The sequence below is a fragment of the Calonectris borealis genome, chromosome 1 (genome assembly GCF_964195595.1).
Source record: "Calonectris borealis chromosome 1, bCalBor7.hap1.2, whole genome shotgun sequence".
In the NCBI taxonomy this organism is placed as follows: domain Eukaryota; kingdom Metazoa; phylum Chordata; class Aves; order Procellariiformes; family Procellariidae; genus Calonectris; species Calonectris borealis.
The window spans coordinates 2,721,395-2,742,013 of record NC_134312.1 but is presented as its reverse complement, the minus strand read 5'-3'; the positions used below and the strand labels follow the sequence as shown (position 1 = coordinate 2,742,013).

The following is a 20,619-nucleotide window of genomic DNA, read 5'->3' as shown; positions in this document are numbered from 1 at the left end:
TTAAGTGTGTTCTGTTTAACATTGCTAAGCTGGAATGCATAGCTAATCCCTCTATAAGTATGGTATTCTAGGTGTATAGGGAGTATATATATTATATATAGTATATATATAGGTGCTTCTTATGCAGGATATTAAGCTTACCCCTTGTCTTTGCAGATTTCTATAAGCGTTTTGACCTCTAAGGGAACATACTGAACTCCATTATAGGAGCCTTCTCCACTTCTTTCTCTTAAAAATGATTTCTTGCTTGCGTTCCCCTTCTGCATCCAGCTTCATGCCTTTCATTATGCAGCTGGGGCAGCATGACACATTTTTGGCAAATAATACTATGTGAATTTATTATGAAAATGACCAAGTAGAAAGTCTTTTGTTTTGAGTAAGAAGGTTCATTTGGAGAGGGATGCATGTAGGTGTGCACAGGAATTTGAAGGGGAGGAAAAAGGGTGGAGGTTTCTAGTGGGAACTAGAAAAGCTTGAAGGATTCAGTAGTTGACGGAAGCCATGGAAATGGGAGCATCTCTTCTCCTCAGTACGTAGTTTTCCAGAAAGATCTTAACAATTCCGTGTTAATTTACTATCACGCTAGCAGTAGTTAATTGTGCTGGAGGTGAATGTGTCTGTTGGGCACTAATCCCATGCTATGGCAAGCTCCAACGTGCCTGCGTCCTGATCGTGTTGCTGTGACCAGTCAGACAAGTCTAGAGTGCTATTAAATACAGAGAGGCCTTGAGATACCAAATTTTGTCTTTGATATGACAGTGTTCCCTCATCATTGCTTTTTTGGCTTTTTCCCTTTTCACTCAAATGTGTGTATATATACATACTCACTCGTATTCATCTGTGGACTTGTGCTTGAAGTTGGGTTTTGTAAACCTCTTGTATAAAAACTGTGTGTTATGTATATCTATTGCTTAGGCTTACAAATTTAAGAAAGAAATGGGTTATTTGTTGTGAACTAAGATGGTAAGTAACAGTAAACTGTTTGCTTTAATTCTTTCCCCTCACACAGTTCACTTGTGAAAGATGCCTCTCCTGTACCTCTTATGGATGTTACTAACTTGTCTACACCTCGAAAGTTCCTTGAAACTTCCCAGTTCAGTACTCCTGGAAGCTCCAGCAGTGAGTATTTAAGTCACATGCATTCCTCACAGAATTAATTTGTAGATCTTCAGCTGATTTTACAGGAGTAGTAGTAGGCATATCATCCCCTCTTCATGGATGGCTGCTGGTGGGAGGTCCTGAGAGAAAAAGTTAGGAATTGATTTGTGCAATGTCATGAAATGAGTGAGTGGTATGTCCAGGGGCAGAACTTGGCCATATTTGCCTTTTTCTTTTGGCAAATCATCCTTCCCCCCTGCCATCAGCTTCAATTAAATACACTTAGTTGTCTGTGCCTGTTCTGATCTTGTCATGTTCTTGATACCTTGGGCAGAAGAGATATCTGCAGTCAGTTCAGTTTGCATAGAGGTCTCCTCTACATTATTTAATGTAGGCAGGCAGGTATGTGTAGATGTTGCAGAAGTTTTTTTGCTGTGTTGGAGCCAAAAGGTCAAAGCTTTTCCTTGTGGGAACTTTGTAACTTTGACTAAAGGTCTCTCTATACACAGGAATAATATGGTGGTGATCCTTGTATACCTATTGCTACGACAAACACTGAGCAAAACACTCGTTCCATTGGTCTTTTGTATGAGGCTTTGAAAGTGCTGCGCAGATGGGGAATTAATCCTTGTGTTTTTTCAGTAGATTAATAAGTGGGCTTGTCCTTGTTTAACAAATGAATAAAATGAATAATACAGAAGTGACCTACATCTCCCCCCTTCCTTTCAAAACTTGACTGTTTCAGTATTCCTCAAATGCAGAGAATCTTTCCTTCTTTTCTCATCCTTATTAATTCTTTTGTCCCTATTTTTGTCTGCTTGTTTCTGTTTTTTCGTGTCATGCCTCCTAGACTCTTTCGTTTATCGTTCTTATCTTTCCCTCTTGTAGGGGTTTTTGTTATTTAGCCCTGCTCCTGTAGGGTTGGCTAGTCTCTCAGAGCCTGAGGCTGTATTTCTACATAGTGGAGATTTATGAGGAGTCACTTGTGACATGCCAATGCAAACTTTCAGAGCTGGAAACTGCAGCTTCGTTGTGGAAACCTGGAAGAGAAGAACCGTGAGAATATTCTGGGGAAAAAACTTAAGAATTCCTGTTCTGTCCCAGTGATCATTGAGAAGTTCAGTTCAGTTTCTTGCTAAAGATGACATGATTTTGGGGAGCTGAGGAAATAAACCTCCACTGAACCCCAGTCTCACCACTGTAGATGTTAACTTACTTCCTTTTCGATGAGTTAATTGTATAGTGTCTGCCATTATTTTCCACCTAAAATATTAGTCCTTTGTATAGTAAGGCAAAAAGAAAGTCTGAAGTTATGGAGCTGATAGGGATCTCCCATCACGCCTTACGATGGGGAATAGACAGTAGGAGATGTACCTACTGAAGAATGGAAATCCTATCTTTCTTTTAGTAAGTTTAGGGTCTTCTAGTGGTTTTTTTATTGCTAGTGTAATATTAACCTTAAATATGCTCTGAAAAGTATTTTGTTGATGCTTGTCACCTTTGAAGACTTACAGAGCCTAGCCAATCGTCGTTGCATCTGCTGAGATTAAGAGACTTGTTATTATCCAAAGCTGGCCAAGAAGTTTTTTTCCTAGCTGTAGCCAGTGTAAACCTGTTTGTAAAGATAAATGCATTTTTAGTGTTCGTGCTGGACTACTGCAATTCTGTCTGTGAAGTAAAGTCCCAAAGCCATCCTGCTTTTTCAGAGCCCACGACTCCATGAGCAGTGACCCCAGTGTGCCCATTTATGTACCGCCCTTTTCCTTGAGCAGAGTCCAGTTCAAGTTTACTGCGCTGATTTTCAGGGTATAGTTCTTGTACTGAACTGACTGTGATCATCCATGACAGCCTTGCCCACCGTGATTATGACTTTGTATGATAATAAGGTTATAGGAATAAACAGTGTCATCCAGTACGTGGACTCACGGTTGTTGGTTATGGAGGTCTTCTGAGGAGCAGAACCAAAAATAACCAACTTCAGCTTTGAAGTAGCAAAACTGCTTATCTTGCTGCAGTTGGAACCAAATCTAAATTCCAGATTTTGATAAAACTTCTCCAGAATGAATTGAAAGTAAGCCCGGGTTATCCATCTGACAGTGATGTTTATAAACTTTCCTAAGATACCCTCTACAAAGCATGAGTGATGTGCATCAAGATAGAAAGGTAAACCAACGTGTGAAGGATGCCCCTTCTATAAAGAAGGAACAAAGTGCAAAATACTGAGTTTGATTCCATTTTTTTGGCAGAGATGAGGTCAAGACTCTGTTCCACCTTCTGTTCCTTAGAATAGGACATGGGACCCTTATTTAATATATTACTCCAGTTAGAATATTGAGGTTTGGGATTTGCTTACCTGGGCCATTCAGGCATTTCTTTTTATACAAGTAGTGAGACTGTGTTTTCAAATAAAAAACATTATTAAGTTATTCCTTTTTTTTGGTGGTTCCCCCCACAGTATACCAGGCAACGTTTGCATGTGTAAGAAGAGAAAAAGGTGTGTTATAATCTCTTGCGACAGCAGAACAAGAGGTGGTACTAGCATTCCTAGAGCATAGCTAGATAAGTGTTTTCTGACTCATCTGAGACTTCTAAATATCAGTAAGTTCTAATTTTATTTGCTCAATGCGATGTTGATGGTGTTAAAAATCACTTATCCTAACATGCCCTGATAAACAATTATTTCATGCCGTATTTGAATGAAGATTCTAGGGTACAAGCAACAAGTAAGAACCACAGCAGCGGTCTTTAAGAACGAAGTTGTTTGTGAACATAAAACAGCATCGCTCCTTTCACTCCAAATGCCTGAAAACAAAGGCTCTGATGGCTTCATCCTCAACTCTAGTAAATTGGTATAGGTCAGTTGAGAATCTGCCTTAAAAGTTCTCGTTTCTGCAGATCTGTTCTTGCTCTTCATGCCCAATGCACCAGAAAATGTCTTAACCTGGCTCCTCATTACACTCTGTATCATTCAGTGAAGTGCTGGGCAAGTGTCCCACAGACTGGGAAAGATGTAGATTATAACAGAAAACATTTGATCAGCATAAAGTATGCATATGGTTTTGCTTCAAGTGCACAATGTACTTATGTATATTTTTTCCACATAATTTTATTTAAAAGTAGCCTTTTCCAGGACTGTGGAACTACCAGAGTATTTAAAACTTATGTGTTTGCATAATGAAAGCTGTTCCTACCTTTAGTCATTTAAGTTCTTTGGCTTTTTATTGATGAAACAAAGTGGCCGTGCATATTAATGCATGTCATTATAAACCACTGACTCATTCAGCCCATCTCAGAAAAGATGCCAAAATTTTGAGTCCTTTCAGCATTCACTTCCCAAAGGAGATGTTACCTTGTGCTGTAGAATCTTTATAAGGAAATTAAAGCTGTTCCTGCTGCACTTAAAATAAACAAAACCTCACCTGAGGATTGTAGATATAGCAGTTCACCGGTAATGTTTTCCCTTCATGTCAGTTCAGAGAAATAAATTCACTTTTAAATTCTATTTCTCTGCTTGAATCTTCTGTACTCTGAAGAGCATTTATGAAGGTTCCTGCATTGCCAGGCTCTTCCTGGAACTGTAAAACGTGCTCACCCAGTACATAGCAAACCCAAGAGCGACCTTTCCTGAAAAATTCCTGAGAATACTTTTTAGAAATCCAACAAAGATGAGCTGAGGTGGTGACAGTTAATATTGTTATTGATGGCATATGTAAATTTTATGCTGAACAGATAATATACTTCAGTGATGGATACTTGTCAGCTCTAAGAGAAAAATGTAGCTTCTAGATCCAAGCAGTACGGTGGCTTCTAAGGTCAAGTCTAGTTACTGCTCCTGGCTCTGTTTCTTCAAGAATGCAAGTACTTCCGTGGAGGTGAAAACATGTGGAGACCTGTGAACTTGGCCCTGGAAAATACCTGCAGGAGCCAGAGCTTTAGGGTCCAACTTTAAAGGTGTCTCTAAAAATGCCATTGTGGCATTCTCTGTTTGTTGTCACAGTTGCTGCCACTTCAAATATGCTCAACAAATACATAAAAGATTTTTTTTTTCCTAGTGATCTCACCTGAGGATCTGACACCAGCTGGGTGATTTTTCTCTATCATTTGTAGTAAAAATTAAATGATCCCCTCACTGAACCAGAGTTTTCCTGTTTTAGCTATTTTGCATTTGCACAAATCCAACTGAGGACTTGATCGGAAGGTGATGGGAATCCAGCGGCGAGTCTGATTCTCTCCTGCTGTCGTTGCAGTGCTGCAAAAAAAGCAGAGTTTGTTCTTATCTCAGGGTAAATTTCTGCACCTAGAATGTTTAAGAGGAAGTCTGTTCCTGCAGTTCAAGAAGGGTTTGTAACTACACAATAACCGTGAAAGCCTATGAAGTAACTTTTTGTGTGTCTGTTTTTGCAGGACCATGATTTCTCTCACTGATCCTCACTAATGGTTCGTGTTCTGACTTGATGCGTGTAATCTGTGTGTGTGTTTGGGGAAGGGAAAGTCAAGGAAATTTTAGATCCTTGTGATGAAAGCCGAAAGGGTAACGCTTAGTCGCTCTTCCTGTATAATTACATTGGTTATTCTTATACGTGGTCCCAACATAAGATATTTGACTACCATGCACTTATTTTTTATTTGGAGACTTGGTTTTCATGCTTGTGTGTATTAGGAGAATTTTGAACGTGGCTTACAGAGTTGCTTTGTACAGTTTTCTCAGAATGAAATATTGTTATAATGGATGTGAAAGAGTAGCCTTGTCAAATTAAAATGCCTCTGTTTTTTGAAGACTAACATCCTTAAAGCTGTAGATGGAACTGAGTGAACAACAGTTTTAGAAAGAGGAGATTTGCCTTAAGGCTTTGAGGTTATTGATCTCCGAGATCCATTTTCTTCTGGGCTTGGTAGTAAGGCAGAGCAAAAAATGACCAAAATTTTTAAAGGACCCATTTCTAAAGTAACTGTCCATTTGTTGCTCATTGTCGCCATGCATGGGTCAGAACAAGGATTCAGCGCCAGAAATCAGCAGGTGACGTTTCTTCAAATCTTAAATTATGCCTTTAGGGCACTAGGAACTTGCATCCTTTTCTCTAGAAGGATTGAAGGCAGAAAGGGTATAATCAGAAAGGACGTAAATCATGGAAAATAGTACATTAAATTTTACTAGTTGCCCATAAAATCACACAGCTAATGAAATCTTCTGTAATGAGTAGCAGCAAATTTTGACCATTCATTGGGACGAAAAACAAGACCCAAGAGTCTTTTCTTTAGCTGCTTTGCTTAAATGAGTTATCAGCATTGACTTTTCTGGGGATCAGACTGGAGCTATTAAAATGCCTCTTGCAACAGGTTTCTTTCTTGTGAAATGGCAGAACTGTACAAATGAGGGTATCGTCAATTGGAACAGGTGTTTTTATAGGGCATCTTCAAACCAGGGAGCCGTCAGGGAAGTTTCCACCTTTGTAACCATGGAGGTGATGAATCAATGATGCACACGATTCAGCTTTCTAGTGATTTAAACGGAGGGTAGATTTTTGACTGCTTAAACACGGAGTTGTGCGTTTTCAGATGCACCACTTCAGCGATGAAACATTTCTGAAAATGGCTGCATGTTTCATTAGAGAATGTGGCAAAATCATCACTCCTTTACGTTGTTGTCTTGAGAGGCTTTTGAGAAACCATATTTAAATGTTCCGCTTCATAAGTGGTTTTCAGAGATCATTAGAACAAGAAAATCATCAGGAGTAGTCAGCGTGGCTTCACGAAGGGGAATTTGTGCTTGACCAACTTGATAAACTTCCACGATGAAATGACTGGCCTGGTAGATGAGGGGAGAGCAGTGAATATTGTCTACCTGCTCTTCAGTAAGGCCTTTGACACTGTCTTCCGTAAGATCCCGATAGAGAAGATGTTGATGTGCAGGCTGGATGAGCAGACAGTGAGGTGGATCAAAAACTGACTGAATAGCTGGGCGCAGAGGGCGGTGATCAGCAGCACAAAGTCTAGTTGGAGGCCGGTAACTAGCAGTGTACCCCAGGGTACACCTGGGGGTCCTGCTGCGTTCAGTCCTGTTCAACATCTTAATTACTGATCTGGATCTTGAGGTAGAGTGTACCCTCAGCAAGTTTGCAGACAACACCAAACTGGGAGCAGTGGCTGATACGCCAGAGGGTCGTGCTGCCATCCAGAGGGACCTGGACAGGCTGAAGAAATGGACTGACAGGGACCTCATGAAGTTCAACCAGAGGAATTGAAAAGTCCCTGGAGAGCAGCAACCCCAGGCATGGGGTCCCTAACTGTGACATGCTGGGGATCACCAAGTTGGAAAGCAGCACTGGTGAGGCTACACCTGGAGTCCTGGGTCCAGCGCTGGGCTCCCGAGTACAAGAGAGACATGGACATACTGGAGAGAGTCCAGCGAAGGACCATGAAGATGATGAAGGGTGTGGAGCATCTGTCCTATGAGGAAAGGCTGAGAGAGCTGGGACTGCTCAGCCTGGAGAAGAGACGGCTCTCAAGGAGGTCTTAACAATGTATATAAGTACCTGAAGGGAGGGCGCAAAGAGGACGGAGCCAGGCTCTGTTCAGTGGTGCCCAGTGCCAGGACCAGAGGCCATGGGCACAAAGTGACACACAGGAGGTTCCCTCTGAACATCAGGAAATGCTTTTGTGCTGTGAGGGTGACCGAGCACTGGCACAGGTTTCCCAGGGAGGCTGTGAGTCTCCATCCTTGGAGATATTCAAAAGCCACCTGGACATGGTCCTGGGCAACTGGCTTTGGGCAGCCCTGCTTGAGCAGGGGGGTTGGACCAGATGACGAGGTCCCTTCCAACTTCAGCCATTTTGTGTGATTCTGTGATTTGGTGTTGTCTTTGAATGGAATTAAACTGTGAAAACCACTTGAAATCATTAAGTGGCAGTGAAATTTAGGTTTCCAAAGAGGTCAGTTTAGCTAAAAACATTTCAAGCTATATGTCAAACTCATCTGGAAAAGCCTCGGTAAGACTTGACGCAATCTAGTATTTCTATTGGTTTGAATGGGGCTATGTACAAGAGGTGATAGCTGAGATGGGACAACAAAGCAGTATGTCGAAGCTGTTTTTTTAGCATAAAACTGCAAATTGAAGTTTAAAGGCTTCATTATGGTGGAGAAGGGCAACTGTAATTTAAATTTTAAAATACTCGTTTGCTGACATCACATTTCACTTACTATACTCTCAAGGAGAGTGGAGGAATTTACTTCTTGGTATTACTGAAGAAATCCTATGGAATTTTTCTTTGGTGTTTTCTACCTGTATTATTTTTGAATGTAATGAAGCTGTTTTTAATTAAAATAGGACTGTTTTTTTCTTCTCTTTGATGAATCACAAAGGAGAAGAGGTTAATCAAATCAAATCTGAATAGCAGACCCACAATTTAGAATAATTTGTAAAAATGATTGTTGCAGACATCCATAGGATAATTTAATTTTTCATGGATTTTCTACATAAAGCAAGTGCTTATGGTGTGAACGATGATCTTACCCCTTTAAAGGGACGCATGTTTTACAGAAGCATTTCAGGTAGAAACTGGTGAATGTAGAAAGCTAGGAATAGGTTCTGACAATCTTGTGCTTTAGTCTTGATACAAATGAATAACAAAGTCATTCATATTCTCGGTTTAAGAGTAAATACAGATGAAGGTTTCAGTTCTGAAAGCTGATCTGTAGGGACATCTTCCTTCACCCGTGGAGCTCCTCTGACCACAGAGAATAGCACGTGGGATTGCAATTTTAAAGGTGAACTTCTTTACAAACGCCTGTCTACTTTGATGCCTTTTTTTGAAGAGGTAGGGGACGGGGGGGCTGATTCCTGGGCCAAAGCCTGGTGGTCAAATAACCCCTTGATGACATTAAATGGCAGAAGAGGACGTTTGAAGTGAGGAAGACACAGGAAAAGAAGAACATCTTCAGTTGCCCGGGGTTGTCAGATCTTAGAGATAAATGGGCCCCCAAAGCTACCCAGGATACCTATTTAATAGGCAGAATGTGCAGGAAACACGGTCCCTACAGTTTTATCAAAAGACCAGATCTAACAAAACTTATATACCAGTGTGTTGCTACTAGATATTGAACTATTCACTTTGCTGTTGTTTGTAAGAGATGTAAATCAATGTTCTGACTATTTGAGGGTGTTCAAAATTGGCTTGCTCTTTTGAAAATGGAAGAGTGTTCATCTTTGTGTGCTGGCAGAGTTCTCAGTAAGATTGCTGCCTTTAGTCCCCTTAAATGCTATCCTCACATACAGCAGTATTTCCTCCCTCTTGGGTTTTCATTGTGTGATATTACGAATAATTCACAGCCTGCTTACAGAGGGGCTGCAGCGTAGTGACAGGGACCGATCATCTACAAGGTTGTTTAGGCTATGAAATCTTTGCATTAAACTCAGAGCAACAAGGTACTTGGGGTTTTTTTTAAACAGTAAGTTAAAACCTTTCTTCCTCTAGCATTTCCAGTGTTGTCTTTTCCACAGCTCTTGTTCCAAAGAGCTCATTTTCTCTGCTTGTGCCTGGCATGCTGTGATTTTTTGAGAATAACAAGTAACATTAACAAAGTGGGTAGACCATGTACGCAGTGCACGAAGTGCTTTGCAGTGTCGTGGGTTGAAAGGTGTGCACTAGATAAGAGCTTTGAGCAGAAATACGTGTGCATCGGATTGTTAACTTCTAATTGGTATTATTGCTTATGTGTGTTTGAAGTATCTCCTGTATTATTCTTGCCTTTTTTTTTTTTTACATCAATGCGTTCTAGGTGTTTCTAGGTGTTGTATCTAAGCTAACCCCATAACTTGCCCAAATTACAAGTTTAAATAGACTTTAGTTTGGAAAAAAGTATGTGAGAGAGAGAGTAAAAAAGCATTATTTGATCCCCCTGGTGTTGATTACATAAAACCTGATGTCAGTCTCCATTGTGACGGTGTGGTGACCTCACAGGATCCATTCTCACCTCGCTCTTACCTGGCAGTGTTGCTGGTGCTCTAGGTTGAGATGCAAGAGAACGTGAATGGTGAGTTTGGTTTGAACTAGAGGGGGTTTTTTAGCAATCCTGTCTTTGGGATTACACAGACGGAAAGAAGCAATCTCTGTTGTGGAGGTTGGTGTAAGCTGACACTGAAATAAGTGTTATCTGTTTATCGTGATGCTATTTATAAAGTGGCACCTTATGGGCTCTTTGGGACATTGTTTTCTTGATCTTACGCGGTGCTGATGCTCTTCTGTTCAGAGTGTCACAGCTTTAGACAGCTACAGGGCTGCATGCTACTTGTGACATGCCATTTTTCATTTCTGCGGTGTCATTTAAATCCTTCTGGTGGATCTTTTGACATTTATTCAGGTTCTTGGATAAGTTTTGATTTAAGTAAAAAAAAAAAATCTGTTGAACAGTAGAAACCACAGGAGTCATCTGTCATCCAACAGCCCTTATCAGAGTTCAGTACGAGCAAAACGAAACAGCCGTTAGGTTTTAATTTCCACGCAAGGATATGGTTTAGTGGATGGCGCAGCTTCAGCCGTATACTTCAGTTTGTCCATGTACTGCCACTCTGGCTGTTAACAAGCCGCATGACTGTAGACCTTCCAAGATGCTTTAGTTGAGTTTGCCTTGAAGACACTTACTTCACATAAGTGTTTGATTATATTTATTAAATGTTTCACCCAGTCTTTAACAGAGACATCCTTTTGTTGTTGCTGGGTGTTATCTGTAAATTAAGAAATGTTGATTAATGAACATACTTAAAACAAGCATAGTACCTCTTGCCTTTCTCTTCCTTGTCGCTTAGCAACAGAATTTCTCCCTGTGCAATCCCTGTTACTTCAGGAGGACTGTATCCTCTCTAATTCCTAGCTTTTCCTTTCTAGAAGCCTTGCTAAAAGATTTGAGTAACTTCATCAACCTCTTGACAGATGTAATAAAGCAGAATAGGATAATATCAAACAAACATTCACTTTGGCAGTGTAAAGTTTGCCGAATTCATCAGAAGTCTGTTGAGCTTGATAGTGTTTATAATGAAAATTCCTCTCTTGTGAAGAATATAGCGAAGAAAAACAGCTGGGTTAGAAATTTAGGGCTTTTAGCTCCTTGAAACACATTTGGGGGATTTGTAGAGATACAATACCTCATTTATGGATATCTTAATTGCACCAGACCTACTCTGTGTCCTAACTAATATGTAACTCATACCATGATCTCTGTTTCTAAATCAATCAATCAAATGCGTAGGCTGTTGTGTTTATGTATAGGGACACCCCAAGCAAACAGAAATATCCACCATTTCCCCTAAAAATCTTGAGTGTTGCTGGTTTCCTTGTTTATTCCTTGGTTGCTCAAAGTGGTGGGAGTTCTGTGAAGGCAAAGGAGTTAAAATGCTGCTTCTACATGGTACTAAGCATCGGTTTTAATAGTACCAACTATTGGTACTATTATGTAGTACCAATGGATTATGCTTTTTTAAATCTATTCCAGTGCGAGAAACAAGCCTTCTGGAAATTAAAGAAGATATGGAACTGGATCCAGAGGAGAACAGCACTGTCTTCATGGGCATACTCATCAAAGGGCTGGCCAAGCTGAAAAAAATCCCTGAAACAGTGAAAGCCATCCAGGATCGCTTGGAACAAGAACTCAAGCAGATTGTTAAGCGGTCCACAACCCAGGTGGCAGACAATGGTTACCAGAGAGGGGAGAATCTGTCCCAGGAAAATCAGCCTAGGTAAGGATATTTCAACCACTGAACCTTGATTGCTGCAAAAAAAAAAGTCTGGAGAAGGGTGTCATATCTGTTAATTTCAATTTGAAGGAATGACGGTAATGTTTTTGCAGTAGCAGAGATCTGAAATGGTAAAATTTTCAGAAATGCCTGTGTCTCGCTGAAAGACTGATGTGCCTTGAGCACCTGAAAGGCTTGGGAATTTAAGAAATGTATTCAGAAAGGGGAGGCATTGTTGCTTCTCAGCTAAAGATGTGGGAAAGGGAGATGCTTCCTTCTGTGCTTGGCCCTAGAAGAGAATCTTTTGGCTAAACAGATGTTTGAAATGCAGATTTGAGGGTGGAAGCACAGTAGAAGCCAGCATTATTTAACTAGCAAGAGGTGCATGACGTTAAGCACTTGATTTTTTTTTTTTTTTTTTAACCTAACATTTCATTTTAAGCAGCTTTACAATAGATCGAATTGTAATGCTGTCTCAGATTGCTAGAATGTATGGTGTAAAGAATATTTGGTGCCAAAACAAATACTATCTTCTTGTGCTGCACTGAATCATGGCTTTACACTGGTGCTGATGCCAAAGAGATTTTTAAGTTCCTACGTAATATGACTTGAAAAGAGAAGATTCAGGTTACTTAGTTATTTAAAGTGTAGCAGAGTCCAATTAAGCTGATGCAGGTGCAAAGCTTTGAAATCATATATGGAACTAATTATATCAGTAAATATATGGCCAAGTTTCTACTTAGTTTGCAGCCCCATTTACATTAATAGCAAGGTGTGGAAGCCAACCGAGAACTATGTTTCTGCCTTTCTTCAGGATTGACTAGAACTGTTCTTTGGAAAATAGGACTCCATGAGGGCTAGCTATCACTTCTAGCTGAAGTAGTGGTTTGTGATACTGCACATTGTAAGAACACTGTCCAAAGGGAATTAATGGTGGAAAAGAAAAATGAAAACAAAAATGTGTGTCTTCATTATATGTAATATTTGTAGTGGAAAATCACTCCTAAGAAAAACTTTAGCTTGATAAAGACTTCTTTTTTAATTCCTATCATTATCATTGCTGTGGAAACAATTATATTTTGAAGAAGTCATAGAGTTATGGTACTGGTAACTTGGTGAAATTATAACAAGCTTTTTGAGTGGGTCAGAAGGCAGAATTTTAGTTTGTGATGCCAAGATGGAGCATAGCATATGCTTGATACTTGTTTTATGAATCAGTCTTGAGCAGTTGTATGGCTACTCGTTGTCCATTGAAATTAATAAATTGGATCAGATCATATTTTGATGACATTAACCTGCCCAGAGGATTGGGTAATGTACAAAAAAGTTTAATGGGTTTTGGCATGTGTTTAGTAGGAGTTTGTGAGCCTTTAAGATGCTTATATTCTAGAGCTATGGAAAGCATCTTGAATTCTTGTTGAATAAGGAGATAATTAGAACTGATTCCAAACGTAAATTGCATGTGAAGTTTACAGCAAGCAGGTGAATTCATTTATATTGAAAAGAATAAATTATAGTATGGAAAGGCATACCGCCCCTTAAATTAACTACAGTTTTAAATCAAAACTAAGCGACTTTCCTGCTGTCAAGAAAAAAATAAATCTGAACAACATGGTCCTCCTATTTCAAGAGAGTTCTGTAAGACCCCAAATTTGAGCATGATGCAGTGCCCGAAACTGCTTAACTATTCATTAGGCTGTCAGCCATGATGCTTACTTGACCTCAGGATTCAGTGAGTAAAATGTTTTTCAGTTCACCTTAAAACTAGTCACACTTGGATGCCTCCTAGTCTCTATCGCTGAGCTCACATATTCAGCTACTGTACTTTAAATGGTATCTATAAAAATTCTCACTTCTGGCAAAGAAAATGACTACTAAGATGACAGAGAGGCCTGCAGGGTCTGAGGACATAGATTGAACCTTCTGCTGGACAAGTTCCCTGCGGCTCGTTCAGTATGCGCAGAATAAGTTATACGCATTTTTTCATTGCTGTGTGGTGGCTCTCAAAGGTTGGCTCTTATTTTTTCCAGATGAAAAGGATGGTGTTTCTCTCCACTTGAGGATGAGGCTGATAATCTGCTTGTGGAGGTTCTGATGTAATTCCTTTTGGGACCCCATATAACAATTACGTAGAGCCCTCTCATTGTACAGGAGAGAAATAATTTCTAGAACCTGGCCAGGAAAGTAGCAGATCTGATAACGGTCGTTTGAGTCTGAACAGATCAGGCACTAATCTTGCATTCATCTTTTTTTTTTTCCTTCTTTTTTTTTTTCCGGTTTGAATACCTTTTACCTCCTTACCTAGTAAGCTTTTCCGTATCGATGTGTGTATACAAACACAAATTGTTTTTTAAGAGCAAGAAATTTTTTTTTCTTTTTTTTTTGTTTTGTTATGACTGTAAAGCAACTAACTCCCAGAGAGTAATGTGCTGTCTTCATAGAGCCAACAGGCAGTGGGCTCTTGGATCAGCTCTTCAGAGCTTCATGAAGTTTGGTTTTTTACATGGAAGTCCTGTAGTCCCTCTAAGCCTGCCAGGAGCAAGTCTTGTCCATGCTATACAAGGTGTTTTGTTAATTAGCATGTACACGAGAGTGAGCAGTGATTATAATGTTGATAATGTGTGGCCCGTTCTGTCATGGGTATATTGTCCTTTGATTTGAGCACTCAGTCTAGCTGAATAGAGAGTTGGTGTGAAATTGGAGGGGCTCATTTACTGAAGATGACACTGGCCTGGCTAAGTACCTCCATATTTAAGTATTTAAAAGACGTGTAGATGAGGCGCTTAGGGACATGGTTTAGTGGGCATGGTGGTGTTGGGTTGATGGTTGGACTCGATGATCTTAGAGGTCTTTTCCAACCTTAATGATTCTATGATTCTGTAGAACGGCAGAAGGATGTTTTTCGCCAGTGGGGGTCACAAAGAAAAGACTTGCATTGCTCTGTAATACAACTGTTTTTTAGGTTTCCTAAAACATGCAACATGGATTCAGTCATGTAGGATAACGGACTTAGAATAGGCCTAACTAGACGGAACATCTTTGGCTGTCAGATACTTTGCTATGAATATAACCCCTCTTTACCAATGTGTGCTTACCCTCATGAAATGTGAATGACATGGAGATAGTAAAACCTGTTAAAGGGCAGCAGTAGGTTCCTAGTAGTTCCCTGTTACTGGTGGAAGATAATTTTGAAAACTATGCTTGAATCTCACCTAGTTGCAGCTGACCTTGGCTTTAATTTAAGTGGCCTTTTTTAAAGTCTAGGTAAATTTTTAGATATCTGTGTTTGGAACAAGTTTATGAAAAAAGGCTTGAATGTAGGAATTGGCATTGACTTATTCTTAATGAGGGGCTCATTAGACCATGCTTAGTACCTGCATGTTTAGAAATATGTATCTTGGGTTGTGGAGGACAAGGTATTGTAGAAGAGGCCATGTTACGTTAGCTTGAAGTACTGCTATATCTTAATGAATCTGTGGGTCCCTTCTGAATTATGGAAGGTTGTTGAATTTAGAAGAATTATAATCTGGACATATGCCTACTTGAGGGCCAGATTTGTGGGAGGAGATTTTGGTAGGGATACATTGCCATAGCTTTACTTTTAGTTGAAAATCCAGCCCAGGAAGAGGAAATGTATTTACAATTTTGCTACTAAATCCTGTCGATTAGATTCAATGCACTTTTCCCTACATGTTCATTCTACACTTCTGGCTTTTTACCTCATCTCAGGGCTTTAAAATAAATACAGAAATTATATACACACCAACACTCTGGCCAGGCAAAGGACATTATTGCTGCTAAAATGTATGAATTGTCATTAGCGACCTCATTCAGGTGTCAGCAGTCACTCTGCATCAATTCATTCTCTGTTATTACCCAGACAATAGGAGTTGCTTCCGGGTGTGTGTCACTGTCTCTCAACATATTTACCATATTTCTCGGTGAAGGGGTTATGAGATTGCTTTGACAAATTGCCTAAGCCAGTCTCCTGTCATTCTCTGTATGTGTTCTGCTTAGGTCACTTGGTGCTGCAACCCCATATGCATAAAATCTAGGCCATATTATTTTATGCTGTTTTGTCTTGTTGGCTGACATGGACTGTGTCTGTGTCTCTTTTGGGTCACCTTGTTTCAAAAATGACCTGACAGATTTAGAAGACTTTTAGAGAAAAGAAAATTAAGTTAAGAGGTGCTGGCTAATTTGAAACTAGGGAGATGTGGAAATATGACATTAGTTGAGAATGGAAAATGTAATGGGGTGGTAGTTAACGCCACCAAAGAACGTGGATCAGGGAGACTTCATGTCTATGAGTCTGTAACACGAGAATAGGAAAACATTGGAATTTAAAACCAAATAATTCTCTTCAGTATAATATTATTTTAGTAATGGCTCCATAAGCAAGTTGATAATGTGAGGTCAGGCTCACCTATTCAATAAAAATGAATTTGTCAAACTATCTGGTGAGTTTGGTTCTGCAAAATCGTACTTTCCTGGGGCAACGAGGAGGTATAGAGATAACTAAATTTTCATTTGTAATGAAATTTGTAATGAATTTGTAATGGGATGTTAGTGGAAGATGGGCTTGCACTGATAAATTTTCTCAGTGGTATATAATTAATTTGATCCCATAATGTTATCTTTTTTGGCATTTCAACCAAGGCTGTATCTAAGTTCCTCCAACATGAAATTCCTCGTCTTCTACATTTCTACAATTCTTCCACATCTGGTTTTCCTCCTGTTTTTGTCTGGCTTCTGGCTGACCAGCCACTTGCCCCAGCTGCCTCTCCGTCACTTGTTATGAGAAGTTCTATATTTCTCTTAAGGGCTGTTGAAGCAATAGTTGCCTCTCCCATGTCTTCTTGTTTAACAGCGATGGAGGGTGTTTTTCAGGCAGCCTTATCTGCATATTGTCCTGTCTCCTTCACTGACAACATTGGTGATGGGCTAACAGTAGTTAGGGAAGGAGGAAGATGTATAGGTCTTTCCACAGTAGCAACTTCTCAGTTTCACTTGGGCAGGGTAGTTATTAAGCTTTATACAAAGCCTAAAGGGAGGGGAATGGCTTTTCTTCCACACTGGGCTTTCCCATATTGAAAATGTAATACTGTTAATATTGATAATAGCTGTCTTTTCTGGTGCTGTCTTTACCATCACGTCCTGTATACTTCCGTTTATCCCCTGCCAGCGTTTGTCTTAAATTTGTAAAGACCCGTAAAAAAGCAGTGTTTTCTCTCTTAGTACCAACAACTCTTTTCTTTAGGCATTTGTTGCTATTCTTAAATACGAAGAAAATCTATATACACATCAGTTTCTTTTGTTTTGCTTATCCTAAACACATCTCTATTTTTAATATGACATACATCTGGCCACTTGAGCTGTTCTGCTATGCCTCACTGTACCCTCCCAGACTTATCTAATGGCTCTTTCTATTGAATCAAGGTGTTCTTCTGCTTAACCATTTGAGCTGTGTAGTTGACGTCATTGGTAGGTAAATGGCCTATATGAGATCCCCAAGAGATTGCTGTGTAATGCTGTGCATATATATCCATATATGTAAAATTGTAGTGTAGGAATGAGACACAGTAAGCTGATAGTAATTTTTTTTTTAAACAATGGCCACCTTCTATCCTTGCAGACTAGAAATTCAGTCTAGGATTGCTGTAGGCTAAGGTAGGTGTTCTAGCCACAACATCATGCCAGGCCACTCTTACTGTCGGGTGGTAACAGCAGCAAATGTGCAACAGCTTCTTAATTACTCCAGTTAACTATCCATCTGCTGGCTTAAGCAGCTGATGAAAGTGGATGCATGCAGATAGTCAGCACTCTGAAATGAAGTGGTGGAGGCATGAACGCATGCCTTATTAGTGGTTGTTAACTAACACAGAAGACTGAAGTGTGTGGTTAAGGAGCGAGTGCAGCTCCGATTCTGCTGCAGATCTTCTGCCCTGCTCTGGCGATAGCAACTTCTGATGGGTAGACACAGAAAGCATGTGCTAACTCCTAAGGTGCTGCAGGTACATGTGATGGAGACTGTCTGTCAGAGCTAGAAAGTGCCTAACATATGGATTTGGGAAGTGTTATCTTCACATTTTGTTGGGGCTACATGTATACTTGAATTGCTCATTAAGCTGCAGTGAACATGATCAGAATTTTTCTTTTCCCAAATAATAAAAAATGTGATGAGTCGTTGTCTTATCACAAAATATTTAGGACTTTGCATAGGTACGTTAATTACAATAATTGGGCGGTAAGGAAGCCATAGGAGTAGGTAAAGTGTAGTATATCTAGATGAGGTTATAGCTGTAGCACCTTCCATATAGTTGTAGAATCTTGATAACTGACACACTTGATGAGGCTTGATGTTTTAGGTTTCTGATCTTTCGTGTTGTTTAAAACCTTCCATACTACTCATTTCATAATTCAAAATAAGTATCTTGTATTCTGTTTGTATGGGTAAGTCCATTTTTATTGAATTTACACTCTTACTTCTGGAGAAAAAGCAGATAGTCTCCCTCCCTGTCTGCAGCTCTGGGAACTTAAAAGGACTGAAGTATAGTTACTGTGTAATTACTAATGCATTTGTCTTTCCTATACCCGCAAGTAGAACACATTAAAGATGAGCAACTCTCGAATAGATGAGGGAATGAAAAGGAAGATCCTCAGAAGTATTTAGGTACCAAACCTGAGCTGCTGACAGCTGAAGTTAGTCAGCTGAAGCCCAGAGAGGGTTTGAAGCTAGGTGACCTCCCTGCTTGCACACAGCATCTGTCACAAAATAGGGTATGAAGTCACGGCCCGCTGCTCTGATGTGCTGCATGACAGTGTACCTATGGTGTCTTCTGGAAACTGAGTGGAGGTTGTCTTGATGGTTTACAGGTTACTGCTGGAGCTGCTAGAGCTTCTTTTCGACAAATTCAACGCCGTGGCTGCTGCGCACTCTGTCGTCCTTGGACACCTTCAGCAAACAGTGGCCTCTCCTTGCAGCCAGTATGATGGTGATATCAAGCTCTATGACATGGTTGACGTGTGGGTGAAGATCCAAGATGTCTTACAGGTAAGAGTCCTTCAGGTGGGCACATTTTCAGCTTGGAACAGCTTTTATAAACAGAATACCAGAGAATACCTGTCATACTCAGGAGACAGCTGTGCTGGAATTTGTCTTGATTTTTGGTAAGTGGCCACATTTATAACAGACTGTTAAACTCCAGAGAGCTTAAATATCAGCCAAAAAATTTCAGTGGATTCATCCTTATGGTGTATGGAAAGGTTGATTCCTTTTGCCTACCAAGTGATTTATCAGAAGCTTTCAAACAGTGACATTTTTGTTCTGTGTTACCATGTCATGCCTGTCTTATAAAGTGTCACAGCTCTAATCGCTTGTCTTCTCTTGTCATTATGACTTGGTTCTAGTCAGCTGAGACACTTGCTGCCAGCATGTTTTCGGGGAATTCTTGTTTGATGCTTATTCTTAACTGCAGCGTACTAAAGCTGTACCTTGCTTAGGCTTTATTCTGGTAGCATGCTTATCACCTTAGTATCTCAGGCTCTCGCAAGCAGCAGAGCTATCATCTGTCACACGTCTGTTCTCTCATTCTTGCTGTGAGGCTAACACAGGCACATTAGATTTATTTATTTATTTATTTTGGAATTGCCTTTATATATAGTACACAGGTGTAGACCTCACCCACTATTTGATAGACGAGTTCAGAGAAATGAGCCTGGCATTATTTACAAGAGGTGGCAAGATTTATGATGGTCATTCCACCCCTGGTCTGTTCATGAAAAATGCTCTCTGCCTCCTACTCTAACACAGTTTTTCATTGTAGGGCACAGGTCTATTTAGCTGTTGCTCTAAAGGCTTGTTTGGCTGTGCAGTGGTGCACACAGGTTTTTTTGCTTACACAAATATAGCCAACTGTGTGCGTGGTGTGAATTTAAATACTTCTCGGATATGGTAAATGTAAGGTATGGGCCTTTGATCACATCCACTGTCTCCTTATCCACTTATTTGTCTTTCTAGAGGAGTTAGTATTTTTATTAAAGAAATCTTGATCAGTTTTCTCCATGATGCAAATTTTCACCTCGATTCAGTATAGTTCTTGCAAAAATTTGATGGGGAATATCCAGCCAGAGGTTAATGATGGGTTTTCTAAACAAAAGAATGTCATAGAATTGAAGCTGTCTGGCCCCGTTAAAGGGAAGAATTAAACTTAAGGACATGAGGAACGGGCTTGGCATGGGGTACCTCCAGCCATCTTATTATCATCCATGAGGTCTAGAAAAACTTAGAGCTTTGAGTTCTGCAGACTTTGCTCCAGGAGGACAAAGCCTTGGGATTAAGAATCCTCCAAGATTTTATCTTCAGTGAAGCAGAATGACAAGGCTGGTAATTACCCCTTATCGGTGAGAGTTTGTGGTGGTTTCATTCCTCGTGAGTGGTGAAATTGGGAGCAAGTTATACTCGCTATTCCAAAACAACATTGATAAAACTTCAATACAGAAGCATGCGTAGGTGTGCGCATATAGAGAGTGAATGTGCTTTCCGTGCTGGGGAGAAAATACTTGACCAAGCTTTCTATAAATTGCATGCCAAGAAAAATACAATAACGCGCTTGTAAAGGTTTTGTTGCTATTGGCCTGACAGCACGGGTGTCGGGGGGAGTCAGAAAAGCTTCCAAAAGAGCTTTTACAATGCATAAAAGCAGCACTTTAAGATCCATAATCTCTTGCTGATTTAGGGTAAGAGATGAGCATTGACTGGCATGGAAAGGAGGAAATCTTCCGTTTCTTTGTT

The 20,619-nt window shown here is 40.1% G+C and overlaps 1 protein-coding gene across 16 annotated transcripts in view; it reads left to right on the top strand.

The window, feature by feature from the left end:
* EXOC4 (exocyst complex component 4) overlaps window positions 1–20,619 on the top strand; it is a 404,931-nt gene that overhangs the window by 47,538 nt on the left and 336,774 nt on the right. For all 16 annotated transcript variants that reach the window (XM_075142390.1, XM_075142380.1, XM_075142401.1 and 13 more), the window contains exons 5-7: window positions 1,010–1,119; window positions 11,585–11,828; window positions 18,702–18,879. In XM_075142390.1, coding sequence (XP_074998491.1) covers window positions 1,010–1,119; window positions 11,585–11,828; window positions 18,702–18,879 — 532 coding nt within the window. The remainder of the gene's footprint in view (window positions 1–1,009; window positions 1,120–11,584; window positions 11,829–18,701; window positions 18,880–20,619) is intronic.